The following is a 14,462-nucleotide window of genomic DNA, read 5'->3' on the forward strand; positions in this document are numbered from 1 at the left end:
TTGCATGCAAAAATGTGGGACACAGCTAAATATGAATCTCAAATCAATAGGTTGTCTACATTTTGACATTGTGGTATGATTTTAATTGCTGAAGCTGTGACAGGCCAAAAACTAAAGTGCACTCATATTTGGTCTTCCTCACTCTTAGGTGTGATGCACACTTTTTCTTTATGGAGACACTAGGATTTCACCATATAATCAAAACATTATTATAAATAAACATAAACAATATAAATTTAAATGTTCAATATTTATTGCATGAAAATGATTACATTTACACAAATCTGTACATAAATTACAGCTGTTTGGTGTCATTTCCGCCACAAGCAACAATATTGCTGCTATTAAGTTTTTTTTTTTTTTTTTTTAAAGGATCATGCTTGTTTACAGTGTCTGTAAAAACAGAAAAATATTAAAATATTTTTGTGTCAAGCTGTAATTTTTTTGTTTTTTTTCAAATATGTAAAAATTGAATATGTGTAATGCAAAAAAAGTATATATTTAATTATATTTAAATATGTATTTAGAATACATAAAATGTTAGCTATCAAATTAACCATGCACAGAAATTATTAAACAATACATGATGTGAGATGTGGTTAAATTGCTTATTACAATGAAATACATATCAAAATGCTCCTGTTATGTCCACTATATTTGACATTGTTATTAGATAAATTAAATAATTTAGTGAGAGTGTGAAATAATGTTTTAGTAAAGGAACAACTATCTTCGCAAACTGCAGTCTCTGTGCGGTTCACGCTCTTCAAGGGTCTTGGGTGTTTAATGCAGGAGGCTCATGACCTGTTGCTCTGCCGCTTACTCAAATGCTCAGCTTGTAATATGACTGCTAATATTTCATGCATCAACACTGAGTAATATTTTTATATGATATTAAGCATCACTTAATGTGATGAAAGGTTTGAAAACCTGCCTTGCATACAGTATCTCTAATATACTATATAAACATGTATCAGCACAAGGTTCATATTTCATATTCTATATTAATATTGCTCAAGGTATGCTGTACCACAGCTGGGTGGTGACAAGTTCAACACACACACGTGCCATTTTGTAGATAAATCAGTCAGAGTACCACCTGACTGAAAACTCAAAGCATGAAGTTCATGTGATACATGCCTTCAGATTAGAGGAACACTGCACACTGTGAAAAAGAAAATGATAAAAAAGTTATGTTTAAAAAAAAAGTAACATTTTTTAAACATGTTTAGATCTTTTTATGGAAATAGAGTAACTGATTTAAAAATACTGTTTAAAAAATAGAAAAAATGACAAAAAAAAAATCACATGGATTAAGAAAAAACTAAAATGGTAATGCAAAGCCACAGATCATTTCAAGTGGTCTCTTTACTGAAAAACTGTTTACAGCATTGCGTGTGGCTGTCAGACCTGAGGTCATTAAAGAGCAGGTAGAAGCTGTTACATGGTCCAGAAATTGTTGCTAGGTATTCAGGCAATGTGTTAAGTTACAGATCATCTTTTACAAGCATTTTAATAACACTCTGAGAATGAGGACAGATAAAAACACAAGAGGGAAGCTTCACATCACGTATCAAATATCCTACTGACATTTGGCCTAAATACATCAACAAAATATTACATATACCGTAAATGTAGAAGTCTCATTTTTATCCGATTGGATTGATTCCCTTATCAATGAAAACTCAAAAAAAGAGAAACATCCTCTTATTTTCAACTGCTTTTTTTTATCTGCAATTATCTTAACGTGTAAAAATTTGTTTCATCAACTGAAAAATTAAACAAAATAACAAACAGACAGACATGGAAGGCACATCTGCAGTCCTTATGCATGCCTTCATGCAGCAGGACTATGGCATGTTCATGCAGGTGAGCAGGGACCTTGGCCATCTTTCTTCTGGTGTTTTTCAGAGTCAGTAAAGGTCTCTTTAGTGTCCTAAGTTATTATTGTAACCTGTAACCCTCTTTGTCGCCATCTCTGTTTGAAACCTGCAATTGCAGTTATTTGCGGAATTATCATCTTTACCTGGGTTGTGCATCGGCACGGATGAATCTAATGTTTGCTGTCAGTCACCACATCGGTGTGGATACTGTACTTCAGAATCACAGATTCTACATCTTGGATGTATGACCAAAATAAGAATTTTCACCAGAAAATGTCATCTGAACAAGTAAGTAACATGTCTGCCGCTTTTATTCTGACCAACTGAGAAAAAAAAAAAAAAGCATTACAATAAATCGCGCTGCCAATGGTGATTACATCTAACGATCGCCTAGCTCAAATCATGTCAAACTATGCAAATTACTATTATTGGTATACTTTGTTCTCAAATTGTTAATGTTAACAACATCACACTATATGTATTTAGTGTGTATTAGCGTTACCTGTAGATTTCAATTTCTGTAGCCACTCCGCAGTCCGAAAATTTTTGCTTTTGACTACGGGTAAATATCCTGTTGTCACTGATGATTGTCATTTGGACATTACTGGATTACAATCCACCATCAAAATGATACATTTAATTATTGCAGCTGCTGTGAGAAAAGGCTATAAATGATCCACAAACTGCAGCATCCTCACATGCCATATAGCCTACTAGCTGGGACTCCATCTTCATGTAAACAGACGTGACGTAATGACGCAAAGACGAATGGCTGAATTTCCAGCGGAAACCCACCAGTACCGCTCTTATTAGAAAACATTATTACAAGCTTACTGTTGTGAATCAGGCTATAAGATAAAGAGATAGTTTTGAACACTGGCTGGTTATGTACTTGCTCAAAAATTGATTTCGGATCATTTTAACCAAAAAAAGTTACGGACTGCAGCTTTAATTGTCTACTGCCTGTAAACTGTTAGTGTCTGTTCAACAGAATGTGCAATAATTGTTTATGGTTTATTGAACAAGCATCAGAAACATTGTTTAAACCCGTTCTAATCAAGATCTGTGAAGCTTATTTGGATTTTCACAAAATTATCTTTTAAATACAGTATCCTGAAAAGGGGACTGAATTACAGTAAGCCACATAAAGAGACCAGTATGCTCAGTGAAGATCAGGAGTTAAAGTTCAAAAGTTAAAGTTCAAAGACAGAGAGTTTACTAAAGAAAAAGTTCTCCACATTTCCAAAGGCCGTAGAAAATGAGTAAGAGGATCCAGCCTCAAACTAACTTAGGATACAGAAACACTAGTACTTATATTTATATATGGATAATAAATTGACATATTTTTTTTTTTACAAGTTCTGATAGGTTAACAGTACAGATCATTCTAGCAGCATCCGAACATGGTATTCAGTTCTTTACACAAATGGGACATTATCTTTGACACACTTTGTTCTATATACGTAAGAAACTTTGTTAAGTCACAGGTGAGTCATAAATTCCAAAAGGGACTCTTCTCATCTGGGGCGCTGTTGAACTCTCCTGGATACTATTCCTTTGGCATGGTCACATGCCTTTAAAAATAATAAACAACCCCTGCAAGCACAATTACGTAAAACATACAGATATATTTTCCCTTCAAGGCTGAGTTTTGGAAAAGAACATACAAACTACATCCACACAGGGCATAGAGTACTGATATAAACTTATAGTTTATATCAGTAGTTTAATATATAGTGTGCTATAAAGTCTAAAAGGATTTACACATACTATATGCAATGGATACATGTAGTATGTTATGGACCTTCATGACTTTGGACACAGTTGTGTTTAACATGTCTTATACAGCTATCAAGAGAACAGCAGAATAAAATAAATAAGAATAAAGTTTAAACTTACAGTTCTCTTTCTACAAAATATAACTCTTGATTAATGTGGTTGTGTGAGCAAATTAATTAATTTCAAAACAAGTATATATTTATTCTCTGGAAGCTGGGCTAAATGAGTAAACACTGTTACTGCATTCCTGACATGGGTCAGACCCTCAGTCACCTCTCAGATACCAAATACAGACATTGCCTGTAACAGAAATACCACAATAGATACACTGCTTTGAAGAAAACTATGATTGACAATTCAATAAATAATATAAGAAGAGGGGTTGTAAATCCACGCCCTTCAGGACATTTCTTTTTTTATTTGACCTGTTCTGAGAGGTGCAATGCACTTATTAAGATTAAACACTGCAAAAAGATGCAGTTTTAAATAATCCTTGCAATAAAATATAATTGATAAAATACATAAAATACAGTGGAGGCAGATGCTTGGACTCCAGATCCCTTTTAAAGTCAGCATGAAACGAAAGTTGTGATAGATTTTTTTTTTTTTTTTTTTAACATGATGTGCACAGCTAAATCATATATATATATATATATATATATATAAACTGTAATATTTCATAAAAAAAGAAGAATTGTCTATTTTGACTTCATGGTGATTTTAATGATACAAATGAAGGTTTAAGTAGAGGTGAGAAACAATTCAATTTTACAATTCTCTTCAATTCAATTTAAAATCGATGTGTGCAAATTCAAAAACAATGATTTGATTCACAATGAAATTCAGTTTAATGTTTTGATTGTGTATTTAAAAATATATTTAGAGGATTATTAAATTAACAACCCTCTAAATACACTGTACACTGTTTTGACAGGTTTTGTCAGGCTAGTTTTAATATATATATATATATATATATATATATATATATATATCACACAGATTGTCTGTATTTCTTGATACAGTGCACTCTAAAGTTTAAATGAATAAATAAGAAACCTCCTATGTTGCATTTCCATAGACAACAATGACAATATTTTGTCTTTTCTTCAGTGCTTAGGATACAAACAAATATTGGTATTATGGTGGGATCTCTCTGTCTAACACCAGTGAAATATTCAGCTTGTTAAAAGATGCCATATGCAGTCTCCCACAGTGCTTAAGAAAGCTTTGAAAATGGCACTCAATTAGACATGGTACAATGTCACTAATATTAATTTTAATAGATAAATTCTTTACATCCTGACTGCATCATTTCCCAGGTTTATAGACCCTAGACATGTGGAGAACTAGTAAAATCACAGCTGTCATGCAAGTCAACCACACATGTGACTCATTACTCTAAGTGATTCATGGGCAGCATTAAAAATAGTCACAGGGTGTGACAATTTTACCTGCTCTTGTAACAGAAGTAATGTAAGTGATGAAACCCAAGAAGAAAATAGCTTCATAAACGAAGACAACTCCTCTAATATATGAGACAGTCAAAGCTGATTAAGATGTTATATGTCTCCATATAACTTCATAAACATTTCCTGTCATCTTTGTGTGTGATGTGGAGTAGTGTTCTGTGACTTTGGCTCCGTTGACAGCTGTAAGTCATCTTTGGATAAACAAGGGGCTCTATGGCGGCACCTCAAGTTCCCCTCAGGTTTCATTTCCATTCCGTCAAATGTCGGCATTTGACTTCTGAAAATGGTGGTTTTTCACCCTCAGCACGCCCCCAAAATGTGACATCACAGTGACATGGGACACCTCAGATGTGGGAGTTACTGAACAGCAGGACCATGACCTCCTCCAACTGTCGCCACTACATATATAAGTGATGCTTGACTCAGATGCTTTAGTTTTGACACAAGGATTTTTCAAGTAAAGTCATGGGAATTCTACAGGTCGATGAGCTGGTAGGCACTTCTAAACGTCTATTAAAAAAACATTGGGTTTTTGTTTGTTTGTTTTTCATTTTTAATAGTTCATATAAATATCTTTTTATATATTATACCTCTTTTTCTATCAATACTGCATTTTCTTTTTTTTTTTATAATAGGTATTTTATAATGGTTTAAAAGGGATAGTTCATCCAAAAATGAAAATTCTTTCATTTAATCACCCTCGTGCCTTTCCAAACCAGTGCGTCTTCTTCTGTTGAACATATATATATATATATATATATATATATATAGTTAATTAGTCTATAAAATGGAAGTCAATATTCACCAAAACTGTTTGGTTACTACCATTATGTTATTCAGAATATATTATTTTGTGTTCTGCAGAAGAAAGAAAGTCATACAGGTTTGGAATAACATGAGGGTGAATAAATGATGACAGCCTTTTCATTTTGGGTCAAGTAGCAATTTCTTTGGTTATCATATTATAGGCTTTATATTTTTATGCTATTATTATTATTATTATTATTTTAGGTTACAGACATCACAAGTGGAAACAAAGAGCAGGACGATGTGTCACAGAAATATCCTTCTGAACAATGCAAGACTGTTGACCATCATCTGAAAACCCATAATAATCTTCAGTGTGACAGTGAAGATGGTTTTAATGTAAGATATGGATTTGTGAAGCATGCATTTGCATACCTAAGCAAGCATATTTGATTAGAAATATACTTTCTTTGGCATATTGAAATGATTTTGCAGACTGACAACAGCACAAATGACCTCCAGGAGATTCTAGAAGGAAGTCAGAAGATAAAAAGAAGTACATCAGTCTACAAAACAGAGCCTGAACAAGAGATAGTGGTAAACAATGGTCATTGTGCTTCAAAATAATCATTATTAATAAGAGATTTCAACCCCTGAAGTAATCACATCTCATATTCTCACAGAATGATTTTGTTGATGAGGATGACTTCCTGAAGGCAGCGCTGGACAACAAATTGCCAATGATCAAGAGTTACCTCGCCAGAGGTGCGGACCCAGATGCATGTGATAATGTGAGTGTTTACCCAACACATTGAATAATAGTCAATTGGGAGCACTAAAGGACTAAAAACACAAAATATTGTTTTTTCTAGTTCAACCGTACAGCTCTACACAGAGCTTGCTCACAAGGAAACGTGGAGATTGTGAATGCGCTTCTAGAGGCTGGAGCTTCAATTGAAAATAAGGACAAGGTATACTGAATAATGTTTACATGTAGTTTTTCTATAGATACAAACACACATTAATGCTTGACAAACATGTGCAAGATAAAGACAAGAAAATTATTTTAATAATACTGCTTAAAATCCATGTGCCAAGTTCTTAGAAAAATGTGTATTCATGTCAGTTCCATTTGGTTTTGAAAAAACTTTTATGCCATTTTTGAATTAATTCATAAATATATTTTTTGAGCCTCATTGATCTTTATATCATAGGGGTCAGGGTTGCACCAAATGTATTCAAAATTGTCAAAAATGTAAATTTTAACAAAACTGACACTGCTTATATAAATTATTATACATTTTACTCATACATTACCATGTACATTAGGTGTATGTGTTAATTGCATTATTTTACTAAATATTTTAAAAATGAGCTGCATGCCATTCCTCCACAGTACATCTATTCAGTGGATTCTAATTTAGATAATACTATGGAACTTACTGTACTCTCATGGTTGCGTTTAACAAGCTTCAAGCAACTGAAGTTCACTGGGCTTGTCGTGGTGGCAGTTTGCCTGTGCTGGAAGCGCTACTTAATCACGGGGCAAAACTGGATTCCAGAGACAAGGTAGAAGCAGTTATTTGACTGCAAATATGTTTTAATAATAGCTGGTGTGGTTTGAAATGTCTTTTTCGGTCACACTTGATGTCCTTAGCTTCACAGCACTCCCCTTCATGTGGCAGTCAGGACAGGACACTACGAATGTGCTGAACATCTCATACACTGCGGCACAGACGTCAACGCAAAAGACATAGTAAGAAATGTGGCAACATGGACTTTGAGTCAGTAAATAGTTGAATTAACATTTTAATGGTCACTTTTAATGTCATTCTGTAACAGGAGGGTGACACACCAATGCATGATGCTGTCAGACTAAATCGCTTCAAACTTATCCAGCTTCTTCTGATGCACGGAGGAGACTTAAAACTCAAGAATTGTGTAAGTCTTAATGCTTAGCCTATATACTATTATCCTGTTGCTGATGTATTAGGATGTTGTTACTGATAAATGCTAATATATAATTTACATAGGGTGTAACCAATCAATTTACAGCTGTCATGCCTAAATGTATTCACTGTGATGCTTATTTAAGCTGTGCGCAGTGCCATCTTCTGGTAATTATGTAAACTTATTCCTTTTGCTAGTGGGGAAACGGCTCTCCAAAATTATTTTTAGTTGACATTTTTGCACTAATTGCACTATATCTTGTTTTCACTATTGTTTGGTCACACTTGCTGTTCCTTTGTCTTCTCCAGGAGGGAAAGTCACCAATGGACAGTGTTTGTGAGTGGCAGAATGGAGCTAAAACCATCTTTGACAACTTTAAGGATGGTAAAAAATAGAAGCACATCTTGACAGCTGCAATGTTTTTGGGCATAACATGCTCAAAACCTGCATTTTTAGAGATTGCCTGTATATTAGAATCTGATCTAAGAAAGGTATATTATATATTAAAAGTATAGCTCTGCATGACATTAAAGCTTTTCAAAAGGAAAGGTTATGTGAAACCTTTATAAGAGTTTTGAAAAATGAAGTACAGCAACTTTTAAAGTATAGATAAGGCAGAAAGGAATGAGAAACTTGGAAATTGGAATACTTCCTTTTTTCACATGGAAATGCATTGCCTGAAATACAGTAGCTCTGTTAAGTTTCTTGTAAGTTTATATTTGGCTTCACGTTAAGTTTTGATTGATTATTTCTGAATGTACTTTGTAAGACATGAGCAATTTTGTACTTAGTTTTATTTTTGTTTTGTTATTTTGCATGCAATTATTCCAAAGGTTGATTAAATAAATGTCTTTTTTTTTCCAATTTTTCAATTAAATAGATTGCAAGACTTTAAGGAACGGAAAATTATATATTTATATAGTTATTATCCATGACAAATTAAACACCAGCTGATACTAACTACACTAGTTCAATTTTGGCCTTTTTTGATGCTGGAGTTTCCTCTTCTGGTTTCTCAGAAGTTTGTGGTTTCTTCATGGTGTGAACAACACCAAATGCAGTAGCTCTCGTCTCTGTTATAAAGAAACATGAAAATCACCTATAAACATTCATATATCATTTTAAACAAATGTAATATCAAAAAGACAGACTGAAAGATAAATAAAACCTCTTTCATGCCCACCAGTGTAAATGCATACTCAGCAGATCGACAAGCAAACTAAGGGTGTGTTCACACTTGTCATGTCTGGTTCGCTTAAAACGAACCCTGGTGCGATTGCTCTGTTAGTGTGGTTCATTTAAACATGCGTGAACGCTGCCATCCGAACCCTGGTGTGCACCAAACAAGTGGTCCGAGACCGCTGAAAAGATAGGTCAATGACAGAATCCTCACGCATATCGTTTTTTTCTCATCATAGTCGCGAGTTTGCCCATCACAGGCATCAGACGCGCGTCTCCACGCAGAGTCCTTTACACATTTTATAAGGTATTCACAAGTTAAAAATAAAATACCATCATATGCAGGCTACACACACACAACAAGCGCATTTATCTCAGCACACAGCATTGTTTTGGATGTTTGGCAAGTTCCTTCTCAAAATAGGTAATACATCATAAAATCCGACCAATCAGGATGTGAACAGATCCCTATGCCTTTAGGTTCGGTATCTTTTGGTTCGGTGATTAAATTGCCAATGTGAACGCTAATCGGACCCGGGACTAAATGTATTTTTTTTTTTTTTTTTTGGCGGACCAAATGAACCGAACTACAAGTGTGAACGCACCTTAACTGGAAACAGGACCATGTGGCATAGATTTATGCCTATACTGCAGAAATGAGAAATAGTGTGGCTCTTTCCAATCAATTTACCTCCATGCAGCAAGACAGATCGACAGTTAGTAGAAACAGCAGCTTTGGCGTCTCCCTCAGACAGACTGAACACAAGCCCCCTAAAATCTCAATGAAGGAACATACCAACATGTATAAAGTGCCTTAAAAGTACCATGACATATTCAGACAACTTATTCATACACTAATTTAAAAAGGATACAAATTGGCAATGTCATATGGGCCCCTCAACTCAAGAGGCTAAGGAAAAGAAAAACAACAGATGGCAACATCACACTGACGATACAATACAGTAACACTGAAATTATATAATAATTTGCAAAAGACTTTTTACCCCTTCTGCTCCACTGGACACTATGATATTCTGTAGGGGGAATAAATGCAATTTCTGAATCATCGTAACGTTTTATGGGCGTTTTTGTGTAAAAGCGGACAACATACTTTTCCTTTGCAGACTTCCATGAGGACGAAGGCATTGGAAATGGTGTATCTTCTCATAATGTAGTCTCTGATGGCTGCTGCATAACAGATCTCAAAGTAAACCCCCCTGTCAATAGCCTGAAGTGACAAAAAAAATATGATAAAAAATTAAAGGGATAGTTCACACAAAAATAACAATTCTCATGTTCTTTCAAACCCAAATTAAAAGGTGCAATTTTAAACTGCCCCTATTATGGATTTTTCCTATTACGGATTAAAATTACCTTTCATGCAGTGTGTAATGTAGCTGTATGTGAATGTAAACAGTCTGAAAAGTTGTAAAGCTGAAAGTGCATCATAGATAAAGTTATTGTCCCTCAAAAGAAAGAGTCGACTCTGAACCGCTTAAACGAGTTGTTTGTAATTCGAATCCCATTTCCGCAAAGTTCACAAGTCACAACTTAATACTTTTGCACAATGCCCGCCTGCGTTCTGCATGAACTTGAATCCCTCTTAAACGCTGTAGCTCATTAGTGTGGATAACATGTCAACAAGATGCTGAAAAGGAAATTGCGCTGTGAAAGGAAAATCGGTTTTTCACTTCCAAAAGGATGAGGCTGTGAAGAATCAGTGGTTAAAGATGGGAGAGTACCTGCTTTATTTGGACCAACTTGCTCCTCAGAATCACAACCTGTAAGTGTGATTAATTATTGATGTATTTTATACCGAGTGTTCAAAATACATAGTTGTGTGTTTTAGCTATATTGTGTATGTCTCCGGCTTTCTCACGTTATTACTGTCTTAATAAAATACTTCTGCTAATCAGCTGTGGGCCCACAATTACCTAAAATTGTGTCCATTAATGCAGACTGTCTGTCATTCTTACTACTTTGAGTAACGATAAAGGATGGAGCAAGATTTGTTTGACAAACTTTAATGTTACAGTCATTCACGTTAGTGCTAACTTATGCACGGTTATTGATACTGTTAATACAGTTCTCGCATGTGCACTGTGATAAATTGGAAATATACACATTGGTTTGTTGATGGACATACACTTGTTAATGCTGATGGTGAGGAATTACAGTTGCAACATCTCATGATGAACATCAAACTGAGTAGCGTTTCACTGAGAAACGTCCTGCTCAAGTCGTCCTTGCGATGGAGGTTTGGGTTGAATAACTAGTTCTTCCATTGATACCAATCTTTCATTTGAAGGCCATGTTACTAGCATCTGTAAAACCGCATTCTTCCACCTTAAAAATATATCTAAACTACGACATATGCTCTCAATGAAAAATGCAGAACAGTTAGTTCATGCGTTCATGACCTCAAGGCTAGATTACTGTAATGCTCTACTGGGTGGTTGTTCTGCTCGCCTGATAAAATAAACTACAGCTCGTACAAAATGCAGCAGCTAGAGTTCTTACTAGAACTAGGAAGTATGACCATATTAGCCCAGTTCTGTCAACACTGCATTGGCTTCCTGTTAAACATCGTATAGATTTTAAAATCTTGCTAATTACTTACAAAGCACTAAATGGTTCAGCTCCCCAGTACCTGAGTGAGCTCTTAATGCATTATAGTCCTTCACATCTATTGCGATCTCAGAATTCAGGCCAGCTGATAATACCTAGAATATCAAAATCAACCACAGGTGGTAGATCCTTCTCCTATTTGGCACCTAAACTCTGGAACAATCTTCCTAGCATTGTTCGGGAAGCAGACACACTCTGTCAGTTTAAATCTAGACTAAAAACGCATTTCTTTAACCTGGCATACACATAACACATTATCAATTTATATTTTCAAATCCGTTAAAGGATTATTAGGCTGCATAAATTAGGTCAGCCGGAACCGGGAACACTTCCTATAACACCTGATGTACTCGTTACATCAGAAGAAGAATGGCATCTACGCTAATATTAGTCTTTCTGTTTATCCCGAGGTTTACCGTAGTCAACCGGATCCGGGCCGTATCCAGGTGAGACCAAGGACCTGCACCTTGACACGACCACAACGCAGCCCTGAAGTATCAGCAGAGATTGAGTCAACTAGATCATCCATTGTGAAGGCCTCATCGACACGACAACCAGTGGCGCAGTTCCTCAACAACCGTCCATGCCGGCGTGATGAATACGATCCTCAACTGGATGGAACTGAAATAAATACTTTGAATGTTGCGATCCTATCGGACTTGTGATAGCAACCTGAATCGTAACAAAGCACTGTTCGCCAGAGGAGAACCGGCCCCCCGACTAAGCCTGGTTTCTCCCAAGGTTTTTTTCTCCATTTAAACACCTATTTGCCACTTGTTTGCCACCTGATGTCACCTGTTGGAGGTTCCGTGCCGCTGTCGCCGTTGGCTTGCTTAGTTGGGGACACTTGACATTTGACACTCAACAGTGCTTTGATCTGCCTGCATTGACACTATTCTTTAAGAGCTGCTGTGCAGCCAAAAATATATACCAGTTATCAATGTAAAGCTGCTTTGACACAATCTGCATTGTAAAAAGCGCTATATAAATAAAGGTGACTTGACTTCCAATATTTCATCATCTGGCTCGCGCTTGGATTGATATGGTAAAATCGTTACTGTCTGTACAATCACTGAGCTTAAGAAAGCTCCGGAGCTGTAAATGGTAGACCAATCACAACAGACTGGGACATCTGGCCAATCAGAGCAGAGCAGGCTCGTGGAAAGGAGGGATTTAGAGAGACTTATTCATCAGACGAGTCGTTTGAGAATCATTGAAAAATGTGGTGATGTGCAATGTATATTATGAGAAAATTAAAGTGTTTTTTGACCTTTGATTCATGTAAACATGCTGTAGGAGACCTCCTAAACAGAATTAGGAACCTTTCAAATAGCATAATCAAAGCACTTTAAAGATAAAATTAAAGTATAAGAAAACTGGGCTGAAAAGTCTCGAAAAGGATGCAAAAATACCATGAGAAGTATTATAAAAGTTGTCCATACAATTCGACATGAGGTGAGTAAATTCATTTTAATTTTGGAGTGAAATATGTCCTCGTATTCACATTGTAGTAATTTTGGCTATTTTATTACCAAAATCTACTTTCAAATAAATGCCTTAGTGCTGCTTGAAATCACATGGTAGGTATGGATATAACATGCTATACACTCACCCCATTAACTGGAGCCCTTTTAAAATGGAAAGGCTGTTTTTCAGTCATTGCAATGCAGATAATGTCGACATCAAAAGTCATGCAGGCTGCCTGGCTCAGATGAGGGAAAACATATAGACATTTTAATAACTGTTGGTTGTCATCAGAAATGTAAATAAAATAACTAATACTGATTGGCCTAAATTGAAGCTAATCCAGAATTGCAATTTCACTTACATGAAAGACTTTTTCTGTCTTGGGGTACACCGCCACAAGGTCAAAGTTTTTGTATTCATTAGTTGGTCTCTGAGAATAACAACAAGAGGATAAAAATCTCACTATACAAATAAAACTAACAAAAATGTTCTTATAGTTACCTCATTGTATACTCACAAAATGAGATGCATCAGAGGCCACGATGGTCAATCGATTCAGTACTCTGATGGGTGAAGATTTTCCCTATGAACAAAATAAGCAGAGACTATTCATTAAAGAATATTCATGATGGGTAATTAAGCTCTGGAAACATGCTATAAGTAATTTACCTGTACTATTGGGAATTTATCAAATATGTCTGACACACTCTGTGGCTTAGGAATTTCCTGTAATACAAGAAAATAAGAGCATCATCACATGAAGTCTTTCAAAGTGTACAGATGAGTTTAACTTCTTTATATCATACCGGTTTCTTCTGTTGTGGTTCAACTACATAGTTTATTGCGACTGTTGAGTAGCCAACTGTAATATAAAGAGTAAAAGTTTATAACAGAATTAAGGATTTCTCTAAAAGTACAGCAGATCTAGGCATTTGTTTACACTGTTTTAAATAGTTAGATTTTCAATGACGTTAACATTAGGATAAGATTAAGCCTTCACAATCAAAATTAATTATTATTGAAAACCTTATGAATAATTGAACAAATAGTTAAACTACTGATGTTAGAAAAAAACATTGCAGTGAATATAACTACTATTACTGATACTTACGGTGAGCAGCTGTCTCTATGATGCTTTTGAGTCTGTTCTTATCATTACTACTGATGATGTTTAAATCCATAAACACAGACATCTTTCTTCCACTGACACCGATCCGCAAAGGTTTTACAAGCACAAATTTAGTTTACTTCTTATCACATAAATCTAAACCATTTCAACTAACGTACTGAGAGCCACATGCATACAACACACTCGACTACACGCTGAAGTAGCGTGAACCAGAAGAGTGGACCACGTGAG

General features: G+C 35.4%; 2 protein-coding genes across 4 annotated transcripts; one reads left to right on the forward strand and one right to left on the reverse strand.

Annotated features, from left to right (window-relative positions):
* The first annotated feature begins 4,065 nt into the window (after positions 1-4,065).
* ankrd1b (ankyrin repeat domain 1b (cardiac muscle)) lies at positions 4,066-8,418 on the forward strand. Of its 3 annotated transcripts, XM_051914998.1 has the most exons (9): positions 4,066-5,623; positions 6,143-6,277; positions 6,374-6,475; positions 6,562-6,669; positions 6,751-6,849; positions 7,349-7,447; positions 7,536-7,634; positions 7,721-7,819; positions 8,137-8,418. In XM_051914998.1, exons 1-9 carry the CDS (start codon positions 5,597-5,599, stop codon positions 8,221-8,223), a joined length of 855 nt encoding a protein of 284 aa, XP_051770958.1. In that variant the 5' UTR covers positions 4,066-5,596; the 3' UTR covers positions 8,224-8,418. The 3 variants fall into 3 exon arrangements, 1 of the variants encoding a protein (XP_051770958.1); XR_007932957.1 differs by lacking the exons at positions 4,066-5,623; positions 6,143-6,277 and having other exon boundaries at positions 6,441-6,475; positions 6,562-6,849; positions 7,275-8,418; XR_007932958.1 differs by lacking the exons at positions 4,066-5,623; positions 6,143-6,277; positions 6,374-6,475 and having other exon boundaries at positions 6,630-6,669; positions 7,275-8,418.
* A 186-nt stretch (positions 8,419-8,604) lies between these two features.
* rpp30 (ribonuclease P/MRP 30 subunit) lies at positions 8,605-14,457 on the reverse strand. The gene is made up of 11 exons (XM_051914999.1): positions 14,214-14,457; positions 13,909-13,964; positions 13,772-13,828; positions 13,620-13,685; positions 13,464-13,532; positions 13,248-13,337; positions 10,119-10,235; positions 10,012-10,041; positions 9,880-9,917; positions 9,699-9,778; positions 8,605-8,901 (listed from the first exon to the last, which is right to left on the reverse strand). The coding sequence occupies exons 1-11, from the start codon at positions 14,293-14,295 to the stop codon at positions 8,789-8,791; spliced, it is 798 nt and encodes a 265-aa protein (XP_051770959.1). The 5' UTR covers positions 14,296-14,457; the 3' UTR covers positions 8,605-8,788.
* Positions 14,458-14,462: the final 5 nt, after the last annotated feature.

The sequence above is a fragment of the Ctenopharyngodon idella genome, chromosome 12 (genome assembly GCF_019924925.1).
Source record: "Ctenopharyngodon idella isolate HZGC_01 chromosome 12, HZGC01, whole genome shotgun sequence".
In the NCBI taxonomy this organism is placed as follows: domain Eukaryota; kingdom Metazoa; phylum Chordata; class Actinopteri; order Cypriniformes; family Xenocyprididae; genus Ctenopharyngodon; species Ctenopharyngodon idella.